Source organism: Papaver somniferum, chromosome 7 (genome assembly GCF_003573695.1).
Source record: "Papaver somniferum cultivar HN1 chromosome 7, ASM357369v1, whole genome shotgun sequence".
Lineage (NCBI taxonomy): Eukaryota > Viridiplantae > Streptophyta > Magnoliopsida > Ranunculales > Papaveraceae > Papaver > Papaver somniferum.
In genome coordinates, this window is record NC_039364.1 from 30,046,221 (window position 1) to 30,072,506 (window position 26,286).

Genomic DNA, 26,286 nt, shown 5'->3' on the forward strand with positions numbered 1-26,286 from the left:
ATAATGACACATGCACACTTATAAGTTGTAACACATTATAGCATTCAAAGTTCAAACGACTAACAAAGAGCAGAAGGGTGTCATTTTTAAAAGTAATAAGTAAATAAATAAACATATATCGTAGTAGCATACGATAATGTTGAATGAGTGTATTATTCCACATGCGACATTGAACAACTTAGTTGTTTGGTCTCTTGTACCACTGTAAGTTGAACTTGGCTGTGAAAAAACAAAAGTTCTTACTTCTTTACAAACTTGCCTAAGCCACGGGCATTCCAAGAACACAATTCTAATGATTTTCCAATTTTATTGTCCTTCATCGACTCCTTCCGTGACATCAAGTGTAGAGAAGTACCACCTATATTCCAATATGCTATTTGTGAAAAAAATAATCTCTATTAGCCATGATTACATACACCATGATATAAAAAATTGTACTTTTATTTTCAAACCAACCAACCGGCCTGTGCTGTGTGTCTAGTCAAAAATCAGATTATACAAGAACAAAACCACCTTTTTACTAAACGTAGTAATATCAATGTTAATACTTAATACAAATAATTCCATAGAAAAAAAAGAGAGTAAATATAAGTAAATTAACAAAAAAAATAAGTTAACGCCGCCATAAAAAATTCGTAGAAGATGGACAACACTAGCACTAGTGTGGAAAAAGGTGATGAAGATTTTTTTTTTTTGAGAAAGTTGGGATACACAAGCACTGGTGGAGAAGGAAGATTTATCTTGCATGTACATAAGGTTGTTAAGTTTAAGTGATTCGTAAGAACGCATTACTCCATGGTGTGCGAAGAGTTCCCATTGGTATTGTTTCTCAATAAAAAAATCGAAGTAAATAACACTAAATAATTTTATATTTTAATTATGTAACAAAGTTATACATGTTTCCAACGTTATATCACTTGACTTATATATAATGAATTTTCTTGTTACTAGATATTATCTAACATGATATATCTATATATTATTATAAAGCGGCATTTTTGCTTCAAAAAAAGAAAAAAAACGGCACTTTTCTTATTATAGCGAAGATATTAGAAAATTACTTAAAAGAAAAAAAATTGATGTCATGAACACTATATTTATATAGTTTTTATTTGCATATGCTAGTATATATCATCTATGTCATTTTTTTCTATGAAATGATAATATTATCTTTTTTAGATCCCCACTTTTGGTGATTCGGTTAGAAACCCGTAAAAAAATTGGTACGAATCTAAGTCATGTGTTGAGTATGTTCATAGGGATTGCTACATCTTTCACCGAGTTGCTTCTTGTTAGATGTCTTTATCGCTTTCTAAGTATTTAGAAGTCTTTTTAGACCATTTTCATGTATGCGTATGCCATGTAAGCTTAAACCTTGATTTGCAATTTCATCAATTAAAAGGTTTACTACATCAAAAGATTTCTTTTTGGTACTTATTGTTTCCTATATTTAAAATCTACATTATACCTCAACACAACTCGAGTGTAATTATTATCGTAGACAAGACTGGAAAATGAAAGTTATCAAGATATTAGTTGATTACTGCACACTCCTTACTTTAGTTTTATGTTGTCCAAAGATACGAGCATTAAGAATCCATGAGTACTAATATGGGGTACCGTTTTGCTTGGTGGTGTACCATTCCCAAGATAAAGTATGTTATGTCTTACTTGGAGTTTGGTACACTCTCAAGTAAATTGGTATCCCTATTGATAATCTTTCCAAAATACAATTGGATCCATAAGCTGAAAATTTCACAGACATAATATCGACCATGCTATTTAACCTAAATATGTCGCTAATTCGCTGTGGTATAAAGTATGTCAGCGGACCCAAATTCAGTCAGTACACCAATGAATTTAAGGCCTAAAATTTGCCATCTTACCCAGATTTATGCTGAAACTCACTTTCGAAATTAACATTATATACTTACTTTGGTATTTAAAATTGATTGATCAAGTTGAACAAAAATTCATCCCTAATAGCAGCAACACAGTAAAAATAAATAAATTAGCGGATGCCTGACAATAGTAAATTAAGATATTCTAACTTGTTTTTATGGAAGTTTAATGTACAAAAACAATAACCAATAAAACATATTTTAGCAAACTATTTTGTTTATCTTTTGTTGACTTGTTTGGATTCGACTCATTACATCCGAATCTGATTCAAAAAGTTATTAAATAATAAAATTATAGATTTTTTTTGAATCCAGTAAGATATATGCCTAACAGATCAGATATAAAGCTACAAGGTAATATTTGATTCAAATAGTTCAGAATCAGATGTATGAGCCAAATCGTCGGATCTCAGGTAAACATCAAAAATAAATGAAAAGACAATTGATCTAACCAAATGAGACCCAAACAAACAAGGCGATAAGACTCAAATTGCTAACATGGAGCTCAAAGTGTAACTTGACAAAACCGGCGAACTTTTTTTCTTTGCAGTACGTCGGTAACTTATCTTTTCCCGTTCATATTTCAATGATGCTCACCACTGTCGATCTACAAGCTACAAGAGGAGGACCACAATCAAGTAAACAAAACTGTAGTCCTGGACCACCTCATATACATTTTTGGTTCGGTTTTATTCGCAGAATATCGCATCGACAAATTATATAACGGTCCTACTACATCTCTCCTGTAATATGTGAGACACGTGATTCGTTAGTTTCCCGAAAATGAGCAAAATCCAGATACAGACAAAGTCGACCTTCTAGCATCTCCACATGTCCCTACCTCTACACACCATTTCTCGCAGAACTATGCCATCACTCTGCTCTCACATATTATTCTTTCTCTCTTTGAAGGCATCGTCACCACTTTACGTGTACACTCTCCTACATCTTCTTCTTCTTCTTCTTCTTTGTCTCTGTTTATTGGTACTTGGTAGGTAGTCAAACCAACCTGGGTTTCATCTCTGTACAGTTTAATTTTGATCATGATTAATGTATTTAGAAACCCCATCATCATTCGAACATCCGCAAAATCCAATTCAATCATCATCAGTTCTCATGGCAAACAAAACCCAAACCTTTCATCTTCTTCTTCTTCGATTCAGATTCCAACAACAAATAATCCATTAAATCCCAAGACCCAACTCTTAAAACCCATCATTTTGACTCCTAAACTCCCTTTGAGAAAAACAAGAATTGTTAAAAAGAGAATTGAAAAAGAGGATGAAGCAGAGTTGTTGAAAGTAGGTAGTAGTGGTCGTGGGATGTTGATTTTGTGTGGATTTGGGTATTGGGTTCAAGGATTTAGATGTTTTCCATGGTTAGGACTGAATTTTGATATGGCTAATACGCTTAACCTAAATCCATCGACATTGCAGTTGGTTCAGAATATTGCCATCTTGCCTATGGTGGCTAAACCTCTATATGGGATTTTATCTGATGCTGTCTACATTGGAGGGGCTCATAGATTGCCTTATATTTCCATTGGAGGTTTGTCCTGAATCCTCATTTCTTAAATTGTGTATTTTTCTTTTGCATTTAAATATTTGATTAACGAAACTTTGGTATACATATCACTAAGATCATAGATTGACCATTAACTTGTAGATTGCTTTTTGGCACCTGGTTTAGTTTTATGTACTTCACAGGAGGATACTATCTAGATTTGTTTGCTTATTCAAATGTATTTGTAATTAAAAAGATTCCTTGAACATGGGATTTTATTATAATGTATTTTTAAGTCATGAGTTAAATGTGCATTGCATCATCAACTGTTGAGTTATTGTTGAACCCTTTCGGGAAGAAATCACTTGGTGACTTTTTGTAGTTGTGAAGTACTCTCAAGTGTAGAATATTTGCATGCAGTGTCATGTAGCTTAAGGGTCATGTAGAGCTTGATTCTGCAAAATTATGTATCTGGTTATAGCCAGGGGCAGCGAACTAATACATCCACCGTTGGTTGCGTGTGAAATGTTGGCCAAGCATGGGGCGGAGTCTAGTAGGTCTGAAATAGGAACTCGCGGATCTGTAAAAAGTGTGGATCTAATAAATTGTTGAAGTAGTAGTCTAGTTCACTACCACGTTTAAAGAGACTAGGCCGTTTCGGTACTCACATTTAAGGAGATTCATTTTCATCAAGTATCACGGAGTCCAAGCTCCTGTTTGAATGTATAAGATTTGCTTATCTACTTCTCGTCAAGTGTGTTTGTTTTTTGTTTTTTAATCTGGATACAATGTGTGGGTTTTGATTCTTTCTGAGGCTTTTTGAGTGCCTCCGTTTTCAGGTTATCATAAGTTATTGATAATTGAATTACATTGTGCAGCACTTTTGCAGGTTCTCTCTTGGGGTTCACTTGCATTAATCCCAGTTAAGGGGGATGTACTTCCAATATTGATGGCGTGTATGCTGCTTGGTAACCTTGGAGCATCCATTACAGAAGTTACAAAAGACGCCCTTGTTGCGGAGTACGGACAAAAACAGAAAATTAGAGGCCTGCAGTCTTACGCATTCATGGCTCTCGCTGCTGGGGGAATCTTTGGAAACTTATTTGGTGGATACTTCTTAAGCAAAACACAACAACCCAATTTCATGTTTCTATTGTTCACGCTCTTACTTTCTTGTCAGCTAGCACTTTCCGTAACATCAAGAGAGGATTCCCTTGGCTTACCAGGACCGTCGGCTAACTACATCCTAAAGAAGTCATTCTTTCAAAATCTACACAAGCAGTTTCTGGATATCATCACGATTATAAGTGATGAGAGTATTTTACGCCCTCTCTGTTGGATTGTAGCTTCGATTCTCGTGGTTCCCATTCTATCAGGAACCATTTTCTGCTATCAAACACAATGCCTAAAGCTGGATGCTTCAGTTATTGGGATGTCTAAAGTTGTTGGTCAACTGATGCTTCTACTTGCAACTGTGTTATATGATCGATACTGGAAAAGAATTCCAATAAGAACACTAATAAGCAGGGTTCAGATTGTGTATGCAACATTGCTTCTCCTTGATCTGATACTTGTAGGACAGATAAATCTCAAAGTTGGAATTCCAAACAAGGCCTTTGTTTTGTGCTTATCTGGCTTAGCAGAAACTGTTGCTCAGTTTAGGCTCCTACCTTTCTCAGTGTTATTTATGAATCTCTGCCCACCCGGATTCGAAGGGTCACTTGCTTCATTCCTAGGTTCAGCCTTTTGTTTGTCTTCAATAATTAGTGGCTTTTTAGGTGTTGGATTGGCTTCTCTGTTAGGAGTATCATCTGGCGATTTCTTGAATTTGAAACTGGGCATTATACTACAGTTTGTTGCAGCTTTGGTTCCTTTGGGGTGGATTGCTTATTTACCCATGTCACGTTCAGGAGAGGAAAAGGAAAAGAAGAAAAGTATAAGAAGAATGAAGAAAAGAGAACATAAAAGAAAATAAGAGAAAGAAATGGAAAAGGTTAATCTGGAGTATTAATCAGACTGAAATGCAACAGATGCCATGTTTAAGACAGTGCAGAATTAAGATTTACCGAGGGAAAACTCTTTCATATGCTGTCATATAATCTGTGGTTTTCCGTTCCTGATAACCAGAAACACGTTCATAAGAAAATGGGTTTCTGGTTATCAAAAGGATCGGTGTCTCCAAGATGAGGAACATGTCAAGTAAATGTGGATTCAATCCAGATTTTCGTTGATATAACTTGGAAAAGCTGCTGACACACTCGTGGTGTTTTTCTGGGTGCAATGAGTCATCCGAGATTTGAGACAATTGGTAAGCGTTTTTGAACTCTGACATTTATGGTTTCCCTGATAAACTTTATTATGAGTTTAACTTTAGTGATGTAAAAGACTGAAAATGGACAATTGGGCAGGTTCTGAAGATTAGTCTGCAATGTCTATCTACATTTAAAAATAGTATCAATCAATTTGCTTTCACAGAATTTCTATTCACTATTGAGTGTATGACTTGATCTGTTTGGTTCTTTTTAGCGTCTAGTTACTATTGAGTGTATGACTTGATCTGTTTGGTTCTTTTTAGCGTCTAGTTGAGGTTTCTTGTGGAGAAACAATATTTGCTAGCGAGGGTCTTGACTAACACTTGTATTAATCCATTATTATTATCTATGTCTGTGGTACTTAAATCTATTTTATGTGCATAAGTATATTTTCAAAACATTTTATTTGATTTCTAATGTTGTTCTTAGAACTTTAGTCCATCTACATTTAGGACTGGGTGTAACAATTTTACCCAATGGGTGGGGTATTGTCTCATGTTTGCTATGACCTGGTCTAATTGTACTCATGTCTTTTTCGATTGCAGTCCTGATGGATGTTCCTGGCATTGGTACCGGATCAAAGACCAAAATTGATCCGCGTCGTCAAAGAAGATTACAAGAGTTTCCATCCGCACCGAAGTTGAATAGGCCCAATTTCCTTTGCTTTTTGGTTCTTCTCATGGAGAAAAATCTAAGCATCCTTTGGTGTTCTGGCCTTTAAAAGAGAGCTGTTTGTGGGTTGTGATGTCAAGATCGAGAAGAATCAAACTTTACTATGAAAAAATTCTATTCAAGCATGTTTACATATCTCGGACACAATGGCAAAACGAGGTGGCATTTCTTAATGAAGGACAGCGTGAATGATCCCATGGGAAGCCAATGTTCCTTCTTGGTGCTAAGTATCATAGGATCATGTAAAGTTGTTTTTCAAGTATTAATTTTTTTCATTGTGCCCTTATCCTGTAAATATTGATTGTGAGCTAAAAATATCAGTATTATCAATTTTGATCGAGCAATCTTACCGCAGTGTTTTTCAAATGTATCCTGAGCATGCTCACTCAAATACTTTCAGTAGCCATCACCCTGGGCATGCCCACGTACCCTCATAGGCCCGCCTGGTTGAGAAATCGGACACGCGTACATCACACGTATCCATCACGGTGGTTATAATTGGAAGGATCTAGGGCAGTTTACCCATCCATCCATTCATCCAGCTTCCCAGGCAAACAACATCCTCCTCCTCCTCTCCCTCCCTACTGAAAATATAAGGAAGTGGATTGTCTGTCCCTTGAGTTTGAGTTGAGTTCTCTCTTCCTTTCTACCACCACAGCCAGTGCCTCTCTACTTCCGTTTCTACTATAAAAATCGAGTAAACACCACTGCTGGTGCTTCCATCTAAGGATCAATAGTAATCTTCTGTTCCTGTATTCTTCTTCATCGTCTTTGTTTTGGTACGTGATTCTCTCCTTCTTTACAAGTAACTAAACTCTCTTTTCTTTACTTTTATTTTTTTTAATCTGTTCTTGGTATTTTTCTTCCTCGAATTAGGTTTTCCTTTTAAAACCCTAGGTTTTGTTATTTGGTGAAGATTTAGGGTTTATATTCAACCGACAACTTTGTAGAGATTAGTTTTTATTTAGGTATACGTTTTTCTTGTAAGATTTAATCTCATTCTAATGTTGGTTTGGTAGTTTTAGGGTTTAATTAATCACTCAGAAAAACACAATTTCCTAGTAAGCATCATCAAGAGATTTTAATATTCTGCAGCTAATTTAATTTGGTTGCTTAATTGGGAAATCAACTCATCGGATTTTATCTGTATATATCTATCACTGTGATTTGTCCTTTTAATTTATTTACTTGTTAAATTCTGGAATTGTGTGATTGCAGCTTCATCAGTTATCTTGAACTACAGTAATGGGAGATAGTGAAACTCTAGTTACTCCGGCCTCTGCTGATATGGAGTACCCATCTGGTGATTACAAGCACGTGGCCTCAAATGCCATGGATCAGAATATAGGTGATCAAACTACGTACACTGCAGATCCCAATATAATTATGCATGAAGCACCCACTACCTCAGCAGAAGATGGTGGTAAAACCATAGATGTTACCCAGGAAAACTTGCAAGCTGGAGTTTATGATTCTTCTGTAAACGGCAATGGAACAACTAATCACGACGCCAATGGAAACGTTCAACATGCATCTGGAGAGGCTGTTGGCGAGCAACCGTTGGAGGCTGATTCTGGTATGTTTCTCTTTTTCTTTTCATTACCTGAGATTTCTCTTCTTTCAACAATCCTTTGTTCAGTCCCATAGCTTCGTGCTAGTACATTATGTTGGAAGTTGATATGTAGGTTTCTGCGAAACTTGTATGACATGAAATGGGAAAATATAACTTTTACACATTAGGTGTTAGACGAGGAAAAATGATATCATGTGATTGCAGTGAGGATGCTGCAGGTTAACGATTTTATTATGTCTAACGTTTCAGCAGTTTCTACTGCAGAAGAGCGACTGTGGAGCATAGTCAAGTCCAACTCATTAGATTTCAATGCTTGGACTGCACTAATTGAAGAGACAGAGAAGGTGGCAGAGGTACGTTTATTCTGAAGTCAGACTCTAGAAATTTTTCCTTAGCATCGTTACACTGGTCAGATTTTTGGTCTCATATCTTTTCGGCTTCCTACGAAAGAAGGCACCTGAGTAATCTCCACCTCTGTATTATTCTGCTAGTATGATTATTGTCTGAAGCTTTATTTACTGTTGCTTAAAATGTCCGTCGTCAATTACCTATTCTGGAATGCCTTAAGCACAGCTAGCCTAGTGCTAAAAACGTCTTTCTGCTAAAGCAGTGATATCTTAATTAATAGCTTCTCATTCACTTGCAAGGTTTACTGTATTATTTTACGACTGGGAATTGCTTGATAGTCACCTCTCCTAGTTTTTCCTTATGGATTTATAGCTAATGCTAAAAACGTCATTCTGCTAAAGCAGTGATATCTTAATTAATAGCTTCTCATTCACTTGCAAGGTTTACTGTATTATTTTACGACTGGGAATTGCTTGATAGTCACCTCTCCTAGTTTTTCCTTATGGATTAATGAATTTAAATCTTCATGTTGGCAGGACAATATATCAAAAATCGAGAAAGTTTATGATGCATTTTTAGCCGAATTCCCCTTGTGTTATGGTTACTGGAAGAAGTACGCAGACCATGAGGCACGCCTGGCCTCTGTCGACAAAGTCGTGGAGGTGTATGAGCGGGCAGTTGTATCCGTGACCTATTCTGTAGACATTTGGTTGCATTATTGTGTGTTTTCCATGTCGTCGAATTATGAAGATCCTGAGACTGTTCGAAGGTATTGACTTCTTTCTTCTTCTTGGTTGACATATGTTTGTTGGAGATGAAATCACGTACCCATGGGTTTTTCATGGAGATGTGAATTTGCTGATTTTATGTTTCAATCTAATCTTATTTCGGTATACCTGCAACAGTGCTACCTCCGTTTTTTGGTGGAACGTTTGATGGGGATGCATTTTAAAATAGTGATTTTCTAATTGCAAAACCTATCTTAAGACTATTTAATAGGTTCAATCATTATAGGACTTCTATTACATTACATTGGGCTCATTTTGAGTAATCCCTTTATATTTCTCCAAAGGCGTCTGTAGTAGTCACATAGTTCTCAGTCTGTTACTGCTCTCTTAAAGTTTGGCACGTTGTGGCTTTCATGCGTGCATCGATATACAAAATGCTGCTTGGAAGATCATGTTCAGTTAGGGGTTTAAGATGGCCTATCTCTGCTTCATTACGGACATATATGGTTTTTGTTTCCAGGAAGGTAAGTGCAGCGGGTTGTCGTAGGCCGTTAGTGTGAATTTTCTTTTTTTAATCTTCAACACACTTCGATTAGCTCTGATGGTTGCATTACTTTTATTCCCGAACCGTGTTCTGTACATAATAAGGCTCCATGTTCTGTTTTTCAGGCTGTTCGATAGGGGTTTGGCTTATGTCGGGACTGATTATCTGTCATATCCTCTTTGGGATAAATTTATCGAGTATGAATATTCGCAGCAGGAGTGGGGTCGCCTTGCTACGATTTACACAAAAATTCTGGAAAGTCCTAATCAACAACTTGATCGCTATTTCACCAGGTAGTTCTGCGTTAACAGTTCCTCCATCCGACATTCTGCCTCACATGAGCTGTAAATTATGTCATCTTCTTTTTTCCATGTTATGTGTATCATTGAGTTGCAAGAGTTAGCATATTCTGATTTTATTTTAAGCATGTTGCGATATATTGACATACTATGTATGTTTTGGGCTCTAGCTAGTTTGGTTTTGCTACTGTTTCTGGCTTTCTGCAATTTCTTTTTTGTTAATTTTGATAATATCCGTGCCTGGTCGTCACCATCCTCCTGCACCATGCACATGATGGAGTCAGATGCATTCCACCCTTGGTCTAGACTTGTCATCTCTTTATTGTTTAAACCACTTAGAATTGAAAAAATATTCAATCTCATCTTCAGTCTTTGATCAATTACCTGTAGCTAGCAGGGCTCAAATTTTTTGTTTTGTACCTGATGCTTATTGTCTACTTTAATCTCTTTTATTGCTTACTCTGTTGTCTCAGCTTCAAGGAGTTGGCTGGAAGTAGGCCTTTATCAGAAATTAGGACCGCTGAGGAAGTTTCTGCTGCTGAAGCTAGTGGCCAGGGCATTGAAAGCGAGGTTAACCCTGATGATCCAGAAAATTCTCTTAAACCTGTTAGTGCTGGCTTAACAGAAGCAGAGGAGTTGGAGAAGTATGTCGCCGTTAGGGAAGAGATGTACAAGAAAGCTAAAGAGTTTGACTCCAAGATCGTTGGTTTTGAAACAGATATTAGGAGGCCTTACTTCCATGTGCGCCCTCTCAATGGCCCGGAGCTTGAGAATTGGCATAACTATCTTGACTTTATAGAAGGAGAAGACGACTTTAACAAGGTATGCATGAGTACATTTAGCAGCCCCGTGACAATCACATCTTCAGTTGGTTGTAGATTTTAGTTCTTCTATCTTGTTAACTGTATATTCTGGTACTGCTTCGAATGAATATGGACTTACAGCTAAGTCATATTGCTGCATTATATACTTTATTGGCCATAGCATTGGATGAAGCAACTTTTAAAACGGGAAAATGAACTACTGATGCTAAAGCATGGGTCCTACCATTTGGTTTCTGTGAGGCTAAGTACTTCAAACCCTCATTTGTCAGTGGATGTTCAAGGTTAATGGTACATTGTTGTATAGCAAATATTATCCTTTTAAAAATTCGAATCTCATACCTGCAGGTATCTTTATCTCCATAACCATCTATCTCTAGCAAGAAAGGAGGGTCCCTCTCGTATTTGAGGGGCCTCCTTGTACAGGCTGAAGGAGTACTCCTTATGCATATCCCTTTTTTCTATGTTTTGTGTTAGTTTATATTCTGGTACATGTTGAATTAGAATGTGACACTTTGCATTGCTACATAGGTTGTCAAGTTATATGAAAGATGCCTAATTGCGTGCGCCAACTATCCTGAGTTCTGGATACGGTATGTACTAAGCATGGAAGCTAAAGGAAGCATGGATCTTGCGAATAATGCTCTTGCTCGTGCTACTCAAGTCTTTGTCAAGGTATCCCACAATTCTGTTTCACTTTTCTTGAATTATCTTTATCCAGTATTCACATTGTACCAATTGTTGGAGAGGAGAAAGAAATAGACAAAAAATTTGGTTCTTCCCTAACATCATGTATTTGTATTTCATTGTATTACAAGGATACATGTACCACTGCAGGACACTGATAGTGGTGTCCATACATGCACATATTTTGGACTGAACTAGTACAATTGATTTTCAATACTTTGGATCTAGTATGACTTTAGGAGGAATTTAGTTGGAAAAAACTGCTAGTATCTATATCCCCATCTTGTGCATTGAACTGCAAAGATACACATGTAACGTTATTACGATCAAGCCCTTCCTTGTTGGTGTCAACACAACAAAAATCCCAAGAGAGGATTAGTGGGTAGTTTTGAGTTTTAAATTTTCGTTTCTAAAGTCATATTCTTGCCAAAGTTCTGTAAACATACTAGCAGTTTTTTAATTTCTCATTAATGTCATGCATGCTCAACAGAGACAGCCAGAAATTCATCTTTTTGCGGCTAGACTCAGAGAGCAGAGTGGGGATATTCAGGAAGCTCGTGCTGCATATCAACTTGTGCATTCTGGAATCTCACCCGGTTTACTAGATGCAATTAATAAGCATGCCAACATGGAACATCGACTAGTAAGATTTCTTACAGCCTTCTGTAGATTCCAGTATTCCCACTGTCTTGGCTTCATAATTTTTATATTTATGCTGTTTTCGGGTTTTACAGGGTAATACGGAAGAGGCTTTTTCATTGTACGAGCAGGCTATTGCCACTGAAAAAGGGAAAGAGCAGTCTCAAATATTGCCTATGCTGTTTGTTCAGTATTCACGTTTTTTGTACCTGGTGAGTGAAAGTGCTAAAAATCGACTCTGTATGCTAGGATTCTTATTTCTTACATAAAGCATACGTGCAGGAGCACTTATGAATGTTGAAACATGTTAGTTTTTACATTGCGTAATATGACTGCTTGTTACATTTTACTGTTGCAGGTTGCTGGTGAGGTGGATAAATCTAGAGAAGTTCTTATTGGGGCTCTAGAGCACATAAAATTGTCGAAATCAATATTGGAGGTATATCTTTGTCGTTCTTGTAATCTTGTTTCATCAGTTCAAAACAGTCTAACGTGCTTTTATACTAATCATGGTTGATGTGTTCCTTTGGTATGTGCAGGCCTTTATACTTTTCGAATCGATTCAGTCAGTTCCGAAGAGGATAGATTATCTAGATTCGTTGGTAGAGAAGTACATAATGCCTAGCCCTGATAATAATAATGGCGCAAGTACCACTGACAGAGAAGAAATATCTAGCATATTTACAGAGGTAAGCTTTTGCTTAGCAAGATGTTAAAGAAACGAGTAATAATATTTAGCCTCTTGCCTTTTGACCTCACCTATATTGATAGAAATATACTTTCATAGACTGTCCTTTGTCAAAAATTCTTTCCGGGGGTTGAAATTTGATCTTTTGTGAGTGTGATGCCAATGTACAACAAAGAAACTCACTAAAGTTGGAAGGGGCCCTTGGAAGATTGATACATTTCGATACTGAAATCCTTCGATTTCATGGTCCCGGAACTTTTTGTATATCCTCTGTCCAGTGAAAAACATCGGGTGCTTAGAATGTGTACTGGATGCACGCTGCATCTTGGCCTTTGAAAAGGAATTTGCTCTTGCGACAAGGGCTAAACGAAATCAGAATTGCTGGCATTTTTTTGCATTTTTCAGTTTGAGGTGGTGTCAGGGAACCCGAGACACCACCTCAAACTGAAAAGTCAAACTTACAAGAATATTTAAATGTTGAATTTTTTATTAGTTACTAGTAAGGCCACATGTGCGATGCACATGCTTGAATTGGATTCTTTTAACAACACCAAATTTGATAATAATGAAAAAAAAAATTCTTAAAATAAAAATTTAATATCCTTGTTTGTACTCATTACGTAGATAATTTAAAGAGCTTTCCAAATATATTAATTTTGCAAAAATCTGATGTGTATTTTTAAAGATATCTAAGTTTTAATTTTTTTGATCTATTTTTAAAACAATGGCATTCCAGTAAATATACAAATATTAACTAAAAGCTTAGTTAATGGGGTATTATTGTCATGTGAAAAGGCTTCACCAAACAATTACCTCTTTTCTTTATATTAGTATAAGATAAGATAAGATGTTACATTTATTCCTAGGTCCGTATCAAGATAATGATTTAAGTAAGCTTAAATGTTTATGCTCATTGTCTGGTAGTTATCTGGTAGTTAATTGGTCTGCTAGAATTTGGAAAGGAGTAACTTGGCTGGGACTTTTATCTAATCATGATGAGTTTCATTAAACTAGAGTGTGTAAGATATCGTGAAATGGCCGTGGCGTCAGGGTAAATGATGTTTACAATCTCAGGCATTATTTTGGCTGAAGGTATCTTGTGGTGTCATTTGTTTGATAAGATAATAACTTTTTCTTTGAAGATTGTACTCAAGTGTTATTACCGAAGTCAACAAGTTTCATGTTATCCTTTCCTGTTCACCAGCAATAGCATCGTTGTTGCTTTTATGATAAACGTGCTTTTAATACGTTTTCAAACATTTGAAGGGACTGTCATAAATTTGAGTTTTCTGGTCTTAACAATTATTTTCTCAGTGTGGTTGGAATGAATGGAAAACTCAAGTTTGAGGTTGTTTATGTTTCTCTTTTGTAGTTTCTGGGTCTTTTTGGAGACACACAGTCAATCAAGAAGGCTGAGGATCGACATTCAAAGCTCTTTCTATGTCACAGGAGCACTACCGAATCGAGAAAACGGTCTGCTGAAGATCTTTTAGCATCAGATAAAGCAAAACTGGTTAAGTCATATGGGGGTCCTCCTTCACCAGCTCCATCTGCGATGGGTGCATATCCGGCAGCGCAAAACGTGTGGCCTGCAGGTTATGGATCTCAACCACAGGCTTGGAACCAGGCTTCACAAGCACAGGGACAACAATGGAACTCTGGCTACACTCAACAGGTGGGAATTCGTAGTTAAAGGCTAACTATTTTCTCTTTGCAATTCGCAATTCTCACTGCCCAAGCTCATTCATATGATTCCTGGGACACTGTTGGCTCAGGATATAGGTTCAGTGGTTTAATCTTTATCTTTTCTTTGGTATACCGGAGATCGATTTGGTTTCGATATAGTTACTGTTTGTCATAGAGGTTTAGGTGTGATATTGAATTTTTTGAATTTTCGATATACTTACTGTGTGTTATTGTTTTCTTCTATTTACAGGCTGGGTATGCCGGATATAGTAGTTATGGAGGCGGTTATGCTCAACCTCAGGTGCCTGCCCCAGCACCTCAAAGTGCTGCAGCCTATGGTGCTTATACTCCTGCTCCAACATATCCAACTCAGGTAAAAATTATTGTTTGATTTTTATATGCTTTTTTAATTGGTGAGGATAGTTGACACCTGGTAACTTTATCTCTTATGTGGTTGCCTTCAATGGTGCTCCATCATGGTTACTCCGAAGTAGGAGTGGCGACATTGTTTCGTCCTTTGTGGTTTTGCTCAATATGTCTCTGATTGTTTTTCTGCTGAACTGTTTACTTTAGATTAAGATTGGTTGTTGCAGTTAAAACCTGTCTAGATTTGCTTTTAGTTCACTTGTTTGAGAAGTGAACTATTTAAAAAAAAAAAAAAACAATCAGTCATTCAGTATGGTTGGAGATTACGAAGTCAACCACAAGTGGGTTTGTTTCTGTTTTTGGCAGGCTTATGGGCAACAACCTTATGCACAGCCAGTGGCGTCTGCAGCAGCAGCAGTTGTTCCAACTCACCCACAGGCTCCAGTCCCTCAGGCTGCGGGAGCACCTTACTATAGCGGAAGTTACTATTGAGATGAGCAAAATTGATTGCATCACCCCAATTTTGCCACTGTAGTCTGTCTCAACTTTCCCTTGTTTTTTTGTTCTTCCGTCCTTGTATTATTATTAAGGTCAACCGCATGTGGGTTGTAGATCTTGTTTGCAGTGCCAATACCTTTTATTTCTAGTGCTGGTACTATTCTGTTTTTTTTTTTTGAAACTGAAGATTGAATTGATTATAGAGAATTTATTACATAGCTTTTATCCTCCTGCAACTGATTTATAATATTACTAGGAGGGAGTCGAGGGACTAACAACCAAACTCCACACAATCTATCTACTCTGGCAAATTTTGACAGAATATTTGTGACTTTATTCTTTCCTTTTGGAAATATAGCTAAATTTCCAAAATTTGAACTGACTAAATAACGACTTTATATCTAAAACCAAATTTCGTAATCTCCAACCATACTGAATGACTCTTTGTTCACAGCATCAACAATTATTCTTGGAATCTGCCAAGTAGATGCATTTTGACCCCATGTGATCACCTGCAAAATTGCGAATTGTTATGCCAACGCCACCAGTATTGTTTGCATAGGATGGACACTAATTAAACTTCCTGAAGAATTGCGATTCCTCTCAAATTCAGCTAGCTGAGCTAGCCTGGCACGGAAAACAATCTTATCTGGAGATGTATTATTGCCCTTGAAGACCTTGTCGCCTCTTTCATTCCAAATGCACCAAGCCACTATGATCATTCTGCAGATTTCATCTTCTTGAATATGGTTAGTAAGAAGTTTCTCCAGCAAACCACGGACCCAATCCTGCAAGGTCATGCTATTCTGCATATGAAGTCCCAAAGAAGCAAACCAAAGCCTTTTAGTTGTATCACATTCTAGAATACAATGAGTCGCTGTTTCATCACATTGAATGCAAATTGGACAGCTGATGTCCCCCGCGTGAATGGTATGAGTTAATTTATCTCTTGTAGAAAGGATATTCTTAACACATTTCCACGCTAACTGATTGATTCTAGGAAGAAGAGGCAATTTCCGGAGTTTTTTGTATATGGATTTCATATGTTGCCCTACTAAGCTGTGAGAGTTCTTTTCTTCAAACATCCTACGATAGACTAGCTTGACTGAGAAGAAACCTGATTTTTTAAGGGTCCAGATCAATATCTTCATGGTTGAGATGAATAGATATATTGAGAATGTACCTTGCTGTAACTGAGTCAAAAAGACTAAGGCTAAATCTAGCAGCTAGATTGGCCATCCACGTCAGCTAGGGCAACCTCCTAAGTCCTCTGCTATTTCTAATCTAGCAGCGAAATGCTGAATAGAACAGCGCTGAACGCTGAACCAAACAGCGTCACATGATTTTATTTTCCAAACAACTAATCATTACCATTTCTCTCTCCATCTTTTTCCTCTCTCTCCCTTTTTTTGCCCTCTCTCAATCTTTTCCCTCTCTCCCTTTTTTTCCCTCTCTCTCTCCATCACACTAATACGTCGCACTCTCTCTCTACCAAAAACATTTATCTAGCGCTGAATGGTTCAGTATTTATGTCACTTTTTCAGCGCTGAATGATTCAGCGTTTCAATCTCGCTGCTAGTTGAACTGCGAGCAAATGTTAGGAGAGACAAGTAGACAGAAGTAGTGTTAACTTTTTTCCCACACTTTTTTCTTGATTTGCAACACTTTTTGGCCAATCTAGCAGTTCAATCTAGCCCATAGGGGTTAGCCTAAATATCAGATTATAATCCCAGCCCCCAGAACTTTGAGAGAACAATTGATGAACATAGCCATAGTTGAGGTGATGTGCGACTCCATCTTTTGGAATTGGAGGACCATCTAACTGAGATATCCATCTGTGTTTCCAAATTAATATCTGTCGACCGTTACCCAAACTCCAACAGCTGAATCTTTTAATAAAGAACAACTCAATGCTGATGCTTCTCCATTGCCAAGTGGAGTTGTTATTATTTTGAGAATTAAATACCTCTCCATCTGGATAATATTTAGCCTGTAAAGACTTAGAAAAAATAGAAGTTTTGTCAGTGCAAGTCTCCAAGCCAATTTAGCTAATAAAGCTCTGTTGAACAGCTCTAAGTTCCTAAAACCAAGACCACCTTCTTCTTTTGTCATATTGACACCACTCCAAGAGATGAAGTGTTTTCCATTGTTTGTCTTTTTGTTTCTCCAAGACTTTTGTTGAACTGAGTTCAGTTTTTCGATAGTAGCATCTGGAAGCTTAAAAGAGATCATGTTGCGCACTGGGATAACATTGGTGACATTTCTTACCATAACAGATCTTGCAGCTTCCGACATATTTGTGCTTCTCCATCTTGATAATTCAGAAACCATCTTATCTATAAGAGAAGAAAATGTTTTTTTTTTTTATTTCTTCCCACGAAGAAAGGAAGGCCTAGATACTTCTCATCTTTAATGTCAAGTTGTCTAACTTGTAAAGTACCACTGATAATTTGACAGGTTGCTGGATTCATGTTTTTTGAGAAGTAAATAGCTGACTTATGAAAGTTGATGAGCTGACCTGAACAAAGACTGAAATCATGTATGACTTGAAGTAGTTTGTTAACTTGAACTTGATTTGCCTTGCAGAAAAGAAGACAATCATCTGCAAATAAGAGATGGTTGATTTTTGGTGCTGATCCAGAAATTTTCATGCCTGTTAACTGGTTTTTGATCTCATAGTGATTCAGTTGTCTTGAAAAAGCTTCCATAGCTAAGATGAAAAGGTAGGGAGAAACATGATCTCCCTGTCTGATTCCTCTTGTTGGTTTGAAGGATTTAGAAGGAGGACCATTTATCAAGATTTCAATTTCAGTTGTACTGATACACTGATGGATTAGATGACATAACTTCTCACTAAACCCAAACTTCTTTAGAACTTCAATGAGAAAATCCCGTTCTTGTCTGTCAAGTGCCTTTGACATATCCATTTTAAGGGCTAGATGGCATGTTCTTCCACTTTTATTCTTCATGACTTTAACCAATTCCCGAACTAAAAAAAATATTTCCAGAGATCAACCTACCAGGAACATAGGATGACTGCATAGGAGAAATGATGTCAGACATGTGCTTTTTAAGCCTTAAAGCAATAATTTTAGAGATCAGTTTATAAACACTGTTGCATAAAACAATTGGCCTATAATCTTCAGTTTTGTGAGCTGTTGTAGACTTTGGCACCAGAGTAACTCTAGTATTATTTAATTTCTTGAGAAGATAACTTGAATTGAAGAAAGACCTAACCATCTTACAAACATCTTCTTTAACCACTTGTCATTGTGTTTGGTAGAAGCCAGGTGGAAATCCATCAGGACCAGGAGCTGTCCATGGTTCCATACTAATCAAAGCACTATAAATTTTATCTTCTGAAGGAATGGAGATTAATAAATCATTTTCTTCATCAGTAATTACTCTTGGGACATGTTGGAGAAACTGAGTACCGTCTGCTGGTCTTGATATAGAGCTAATCTTCTTAAATGAGAAACAAGAAGATTTTCTATAGAAACTTTGTCTTGACACCATGTACCATCTGGGGATAAAAGAGAATCTATCCTATTTCTTTCCCTTCTTTGGTTGCTCTAATATGGAAATATTTTGAGTTTTCATTATAAAATTGATCTCTTGATTTTTTCATATTAGAGCTTGTTTGCACTTCATTAAGGGTATCAATTTCATTTTCAATTCTCAGCACTTCAGAAGTATTATTTCCTTGCATGTATGTGGCTTGAAGATGAGTCAATTCTTGTTGTAGAACATTGATTCTACCTTTGATATGACCATAATTTTGTTTACTCCAGATGGATAATAAATGTCTAGTATTAGACAACTTGTCATTAAAAATGAAAGCAGCTGACTCTGGATGGTTAGATTTCCAAGCATTTGATATTTCATTTAAATAAGTATTATTTTGGAGCCAGTGAGCAAAACAATTCCAGTTTCTACCAGATATAATAGGAGCATTATACAAGGATAACATGATGGGAGTATGGTCAGATCCTAGTTGTTGCAAGTGAACTAGTTTAGCATCTGGGAAACTTATAGACCATTCACTATTGGTTAAGGATCTATCTAGTCTAGATATTATTTTGCCAGTACCATGGTTATTACTAGTCCATGTAAATGGATTGCCAATGAAGCCCATGTCATGAAGATCTGAATCTCTAATGTATTGTAGCACTTCAACTGAAGTTAAATTGGTATATGTGTTTCTTTCAGAGCTATCCATAATTACATTCAAATCTCCTATGAGAACCCAAGGAATAGAAACCGTTTTACTTAAATTATTAATGTACTGCCAATAACTGAGTTGTTCTTCTCTATAAGGAGTGCCATATTCACAAGAGAGGAACCATTCAACTTTGGCAGGATCATTATTAATTATGGCATGAATCATATCATTGGAAGTGTTAACAACCTCTAGTTCAAAACCACCTTTCCATAAAAAATTATTCCACTTGCTTGACAACAGAAGGAACATATATGTAATTGGGTAAAGCTAGGAACCTAGTGAGTTTAACTATTCTATCATCATTTATCTTAGTTTCGGATAAAAAAAATGATATCATGGGAATGGAGAGAATTTAAGTGAGCCAAATGATCTCTTGTTTATTTTCCTAGAAAACCTTGGCAGTTCCAGCTAAGTAATTTCATGGTTAAAAACCAATTTATCATACTATACTTGATACTCAAGTCAGTATTACGGTTAAGCACGTTATTAAATTTGGGGAGAAATAAATACCATGCAGGAAAAAAGACGTAATAATTGATTATACTAGGTTTAAGATTAAAGCAGTATAAACTAAGTTTAAGACTAAGTGGATAGTTTTTTACCAGGGAAGAAGAGGCCTCAATCATCGCGTGAGATGTCTCATTCGTCTCAAACTCTCTTTTCTCAACCATATCATGCTCCATAACATCATTAACAACAACTGAACTTGATATTCCAGTATTGTTCTCCATGTCAGGGAAGTCAGATGGATTGGCATCATTACCTGTAATTCTTGATCTTTTGTTATTTCTAGTTTCCACCACTTCTTGGTCTTCTGCATCCTCAATAAGCTGATTAGCTTGGTTTCTACTAGCTTCACATATATTTTGAATCAACATATTTAAGTCATCAATTATATCAACTCTATAAGCTGCTGCAAGTTCATGAATATAAAAATGTACTCCTCCTGGGTGAATCTTGTTTGTGATAGCTGAAACTTGAGAGTTTGAAGAAGAAGAGATATTGATGGCAAAAGAGATATGAAAATTAGGGTTTGAAATTATTTTCTTTTGACCAAAAGGCTCATTTCGTTTATAAAGAATAAGATTACTGCTTTTGTAACCATATTTAGTTGCATGGAGATAATCTTTATCTTTTAAAGAAGTATAGAAAATATTACACTCATAAATTGAGGAGAAAGCCGAATTGAATGAGATAGAAGTCAAAAGACTATTTCCTGGCTTAGAAAAAGCATTACTGAAATTACGAAGTGTTGAAGGGGGAAATTTTGAATTTTTGGAATTCAAAGTTTTTGGATCGCTGACTTGAATCAGACGAACTGAGTAATACATATAAAACTTGAAGCTGGCATTGAAATCATATAGATGATAAAGATACCAAGACTGGAGCATAATGTTTGAATACTTGTTGTTAGAAGGTTGCAATATTGCTAAATACTGTGATGTGGAAATTGGAATCGGTTGGTACAATAATGTTATTTGAAGGAGGACAATGAGAACGAAAGTCAAATACTGAACGCATTTGATGAATATTTGAGGCCCTATCAAAATCAGCAAAACATTAGGATAGACATTAGTATTGAAAACAAAAAACTCTTCTTAAAATCAAAAAGAAGAGAAGTAAAACTTTAAAAAGGAAAATAGAAAACTATAAGAGAATTAAGAAATGAAAAGAAAGAAATCAGAGAAGATTGATGCCCCATGATTAAACAAACATCGTAAGATTGTTAATATCCTCAAAAGATTATGATAAGATAATAAGTATTAGGAAATTCATTGATAGGAATGTGAAAATTTTAAAAATGAGTTAACTTGATTTTCACTGTTAATTTAATGTTTTTTCGGTATTATTCTGTTATGGTTGTGTTTAGTAAAGGAATTGACATTTCTATACCTAACTGATCAACAATCTTTAAACTTGTTCACTTGCACATGTATTTTGCTTTATTTTTATTTATTTTTCCCGTGCATCTTTTATTGAACTTCGTTAGAAATAAGGTTGACTACCCCCAGGTACATGAAAGGAAACAAGCAGTGAAGGTGCACCTTGGAGGATATTTACTATTTGTTCATGCCAATGGCCAAAAAGTTTCTAGTTAGCCTTTATCATGCGATCCATAAATTCCACAAATTCTCATATTATGGACTTACCTGTTGTAACGCCCATGAAAGTTCCCCCTTGATGACAATCATCTAAATTTTTTTCAAAAAGTTCTTGCTCGGTAAATCAAGTCTAGGAGCTCCATTAAAGAGGCTTATACACAAATGATTAACATTACATGAAAAACAAAAAATATCCAATGGCATTATTAACTGAATCTGACTTGTTGACAATAATGAAAGCGAGTGATTTCGAAAGAAAAATATTAGCTCGCGAACTATGTGAAAGAAAACAATCCTAAAAAACAAATTTACACTAAGGCTTGGAACAATGTCTACATTGAAAAACATCATTTTGTTTTTAATACGAAAGACATAATTTTTTTATTAATAATGAAGAATTTCACAGATTTATCCTTTTGGATACATTGCAATATCCAAGCAGGAGGGAGTTCGACCATTCTTCCTCAGACATCATGTCTATCCCATGTTTTTGTAATCTTATGAGCAACATGTTTAACATCTCTAAGCACATGTGATTTCCACCTATCAAAAGAAATTAAAACACTGCAACAATCAGTGATCAAGTTTCTTGTGGTCCATTTTATTGAATCTAATCCACCATTTAAAGCATTAATAACGTTCAAACAATCACCCTCCATATGCACATTCCGATATCCTTTTCGCCTTGCACATATTACAGCCTCCATCAGAGCTTTTGCATCAGCTTGTTCTGGGTCTAATGCCTTAGTCTTGCAGTATCTAGCTCCATCTGCACTACCTAAAAAATTCCTGCTTATTAGTCCAATACCCACTGATTTAGTAAGGCCATCGAAGGTAGTATCACAGTTTATCTTTATAAAAGGATCTTCAGGTTTCTTCCAATCTCTAGTGACTTGCATGATATTAGGATTTATATTTATGGAATTTTAAAGTGCCACTATGTTCCACTCAGTATAATCAGTTTTAATAAAGAAAAAACTTGATTAAGATTCTCATGTTGATTCTCAAATACGTTCCTGCATCTACACTTCCAAATATGCCACATAATAAAAGCACACCATTTAAAAACAGTTTCATTAAGCACGGGTTGAGTACTTACCTGAAACAAAGTACAAACCCATTCATGGATGTCAATATTTGAGATAACAGTAATAAGAGAAGGATCAATAGCATTTCACACAGTTCTAGAGAAAGTGCAATCAAGGAAAATATGTTGCATGCTTTCAATATGAAAATTACAGAAAGGGCATATATAATCAATATTGTTACAGTGTCTAGACAGGATATTTCTCAAGGGTAAACAATCTTGTAAATAATTCCACAAGAAGCGGAATATATTATTCGGAAGTCTAGTTTTCCAGGAATTCTTCCAGGAAATTGGAACTGTGTTACTAAACCCATTTTCATGATTTCTACTATTAAGAATAACTCTGATTTGACTGAAAATTTTTCATTAGGGTTTGGTTGTCACCTAAGACAATCTTTTCCGTTAAAAGGAATTCTAATGTTAAGAATGGCATTCACCGTATGGTTATCAAAGAGAGCATTCTAGGTTTGAAGATTTCAGGACTTAGTATCCATGTCTATTAATTGAGAAACGATGTTCAAATTAATGGAGTAATATTGAGTATTTACAGTAATTGAGATAGATGGATCCTTATATTTTTCCAAATATGAATGGAAGTACCATCTCCAACCTCCCATACAACATATTATTTGATAATATCAAGTCCCCTATAAATCCCATTCTAAATCCATGAGCCATTAACAGTAAGATAATCATTAAGAGGGTCAGTAAGAGGAAAATACTCTCCTTTCAGAATTTTATATCATAAAGCATCTTGAGAATGTAGCATTCTCCAAGCCAATTTAGCAAGTAAAGCTAGGTTCACAATTTCAGTTTGCTTTATATTTAGATCACCTAATTCTCTAGGTTGAGCCACTTCTTTCCATTTTTTTTTATGAAAGAACAACCTTTCTTACCTTTTTTTAAGAAAAGGTTACACTTCATAAATCAAGTAATATAGTACAAAATATTTACAACGTCATCTTTATCAAAAACATTAGACAATATACTTGATTTACTAATTTTTCTCCTAATGTGCAAAGATATATGTTGAAGACTATTGATTCTTGCTTCATTGGCTACAGTATCCGCTGCAGAATTGTATTTTCTGTTAATGTATCTTACCTTAGCTTGTGGAAGTGCACCCATAACCGCTTCATCTTCTTTGTTTGTGTTTTCAGCTTCCCAAGATATTTCCTTATATTCTTGTGAATGAAGTCAACAATGCCTTTGCAACCTGTGACAATTGAAACACTAGATAGAATATTGTCTCTTAAACAAGAAGCATCTTTTAACATTGATTTTGCTTCTGCATGAACTGCTGTCATTGTTTTATCTGAGCCCACTTCGATATGCATGACATGAATTCCTAAGATAAACACGAATCCCATTGATAGGTCTTTTTTCTTGAAAGCATCATCTATAAATATTATCCAATCCTTTGTTAAGGACGCCCAATTTGAAGTTGATAAAACTTCATTTCTAGATAAAGGATTTCTCGGGATAGTAATTGAAGATGCTGAGTATAAAAATTTGTTTATCTGAACTATCAACATTGTCGGGTTTGGATCCTTTCCAAGAAGCATATTTTAACATTGCTTTTGCTTCTGCATGAACTGCTTTCATTGCTTTATCTGAGCCCACTTCGATATGCGTGAATTCCTAAGATAAACGCGAATCCCATTGATATGTCTTCTTTCTTGAAAGCAACATCTATAAATATTATCCAATCCGTTGTTAAGGACTCCCAATTTGGAGTTGATAAAGCTTCTAGATAAAGGATTTCTCGGGATAGTAATTGAAGATGCTGAGTATAAAAATTTGTTTATCTGAACTATCAACATTGTTGGGCTTGGATCCTTTCTTTCGAAAACTACTGAGCACATGTGCTTCCAAATAAACCATAGTATGGTAGCAATTGTATCTGATATTTGAGCAGTATTCAGATCCTCTATCCAGTTTTTGACCCAGTTACTTATTGCGTCTATGAAAGGTGGGTTGTTAATATGACTTAAAGATAAACCAAATCAAATGGCTCTCGCAAAGGGACAAAATTTGAAAAGATGTTATTCATTTTCTTGTACTTTAGAGTTACACATCTGACAGTATGCAGAGATGTTGGTCATATGTGTTGCTAGTCTACTTGAAGTTGGTAAAGATTTATGAACTAATTTCCAAATGAATAATTTAATTCTTGGAATTACTTTGATTTTCCATATTTTCTCAATGGAAAAATATCCATAATGTCATTTTCTTGTTCCTGATTGTAAGAAAATTATAAATATTTTTCATTGAAAAATGATCGTGAAGAGTGATGCCTCCACTTGATCTTATCTTTACCTTCACTTCGAGTCAGATTGCAAGGATTTTTTCTTTAATGGCAAAAGTGAAATAATCGTCTATTTTTTCAAGATCCCAAGTATTTTCTGGTGTAATTAGCTCTTTTACCAGTTTTGGAATTTGGTCCACTCTATCCGATGGTTTTTGAATTAGATTTTCATTGGGAATCCATCTGTCTTCCCATATTTTAGCTGACTCCCCATTTTTAATTTGCCACACGAAGTTACCTTTTATAATATTCAGGCCTTTTTGGATACTAGTCCAACTCCAAGAAAGGTTGGATGATCTAGCAAATTCTAGAGGGCTAGAGTTTGGAAATTTTCCTTTTAAAAGTTTGACCCGTAATTGATTTGGTTCAGAGATTAGTCTACTGGTCAGTTTGGTAAGTAGAGCTATATTGAAATGGTGTGAGTTTTACCCCCCTTGAGATATGAATTTGCAGATATCAGTCCAAGCTTTTATGAAATCACTCCGTCTTTAACCCCATCTTTTTTTCACTCTGAATCCTAATCCCGTCCAATTGATCTAATGTCTCTATTGGTAGAGCCAGAACTTGCTTTTGATAGGTAGGGTAAGCTTGAAGAATATATTTTTTGCACTGTCCTCCCTGCCTGTGAGAGAAGCTTCGATTTCCAACCTTAAAGAGTTGAATAATACCTTTGTAGAAGAGGTTCAAAATTCTCCATCTTATTCTTATAAAAAAAAGAGGAGTCCCCATGTACCTTTCATTTTTAGTCATCAACTGAACTTTTAAGATTTTTGCTGAAAAACGGGGGTCTAACAACCACACCCAATATTTTGTTCGGCAATATGAATAGACAAACTCCAATATACTTTCGAGAGAATCAACTAAACAGTCAGACTCAATCTATAGAAAAGTATATCAAATAGTTATATCTCAATTTCTCAAATCAATCTGCAATCAAACAAATAGGAATTTGCGATCCCGGTTGAATAAGAGAAATAACTTGGACGGTATCACAAACCAATATACAAGTGTCAAACAATTCAATCAACAACAAAGGTAGGATTCAAGAACTGATTGAACTTAACGCACAACCTGTGATATTTCTATTATATAACAAAATATAATGCGGAAAAGAAATAACACAGAGACCCGAATTTTGTTAACGAGGAAAACCGCAAATGCAGAAAAACCTCGGGACCTAGTCCAACTTTGAACACCACAATGTATTAAGATGCTACAGACATTAGCCTACTACCGATGAACTTCGGACTGGAATGTAGTTGACCCCTAATCAATCTCACACTGATAAAATTACAGTTGCGC

At 35.8% G+C, this 26,286-nt stretch overlaps 2 protein-coding genes across 3 annotated transcripts; both read left to right on the plus strand.

Moving 5' to 3' along the window:
- Positions 1–2,777: 2,777 nt before the first annotated feature.
- On the plus strand, positions 2,778–6,734 carry LOC113300634 (probable folate-biopterin transporter 9, chloroplastic). Its single transcript, XM_026549839.1, has 3 exons — positions 2,778–3,449; positions 4,283–5,712; positions 6,262–6,734. The coding sequence occupies exons 1-2, from the start codon at positions 2,945–2,947 to the stop codon at positions 5,377–5,379; spliced, it is 1,602 nt and encodes a 533-aa protein (XP_026405624.1). The 5' UTR covers positions 2,778–2,944; the 3' UTR covers positions 5,380–5,712; positions 6,262–6,734.
- A 191-nt stretch (positions 6,735–6,925) lies between these two features.
- LOC113296839 (pre-mRNA-processing factor 39-like) lies at positions 6,926–15,496 on the plus strand. 2 transcript variants are annotated; one of them, XM_026545196.1, is made up of 14 exons: positions 6,926–7,167; positions 7,607–7,964; positions 8,214–8,314; positions 8,846–9,078; positions 9,707–9,874; positions 10,354–10,702; positions 11,233–11,376; positions 11,879–12,031; positions 12,123–12,239; positions 12,386–12,466; positions 12,567–12,716; positions 14,088–14,390; positions 14,652–14,774; positions 15,134–15,496. In XM_026545196.1, exons 2-14 carry the CDS (start codon positions 7,634–7,636, stop codon positions 15,257–15,259), a joined length of 2,379 nt encoding a protein of 792 aa, XP_026400981.1. In that variant the 5' UTR covers positions 6,926–7,167; positions 7,607–7,633; the 3' UTR covers positions 15,260–15,496. The 2 variants fall into 2 exon arrangements, with proteins under 2 accessions (XP_026400981.1, XP_026400982.1); XM_026545197.1 differs by having other exon boundaries at positions 8,226–8,314.
- The last annotated feature ends 10,790 nt before the right edge of the window (positions 15,497–26,286 follow it).

Excerpts from the sequence above, each read along its gene's own strand:
- LOC113300634 (XM_026549839.1), top strand. The coding sequence starts at position 2,945 with ATGATTAATGTATTTAGAAACCCCATCATCATTCGAACATCCGCAAAA. Across the intron at positions 3,450-4,282 it reads GCCTTATATTTCCATTGGAG|CACTTTTGCAGGTTCTCTCT; the intron begins GTTTGTCCTGAA and ends TACATTGTGCAG.
- LOC113296839 (XM_026545196.1), top strand. The coding sequence starts at position 7,634 with ATGGGAGATAGTGAAACTCTAGTTACTCCGGCCTCTGCTGATATGGAG. Across the intron at positions 8,315-8,845 it reads AGACAGAGAAGGTGGCAGAG|GACAATATATCAAAAATCGA; the intron begins GTACGTTTATTC and ends TCATGTTGGCAG. Across the intron at positions 9,079-9,706 it reads GATCCTGAGACTGTTCGAAG|GCTGTTCGATAGGGGTTTGG; the intron begins GTATTGACTTCT and ends TCTGTTTTTCAG.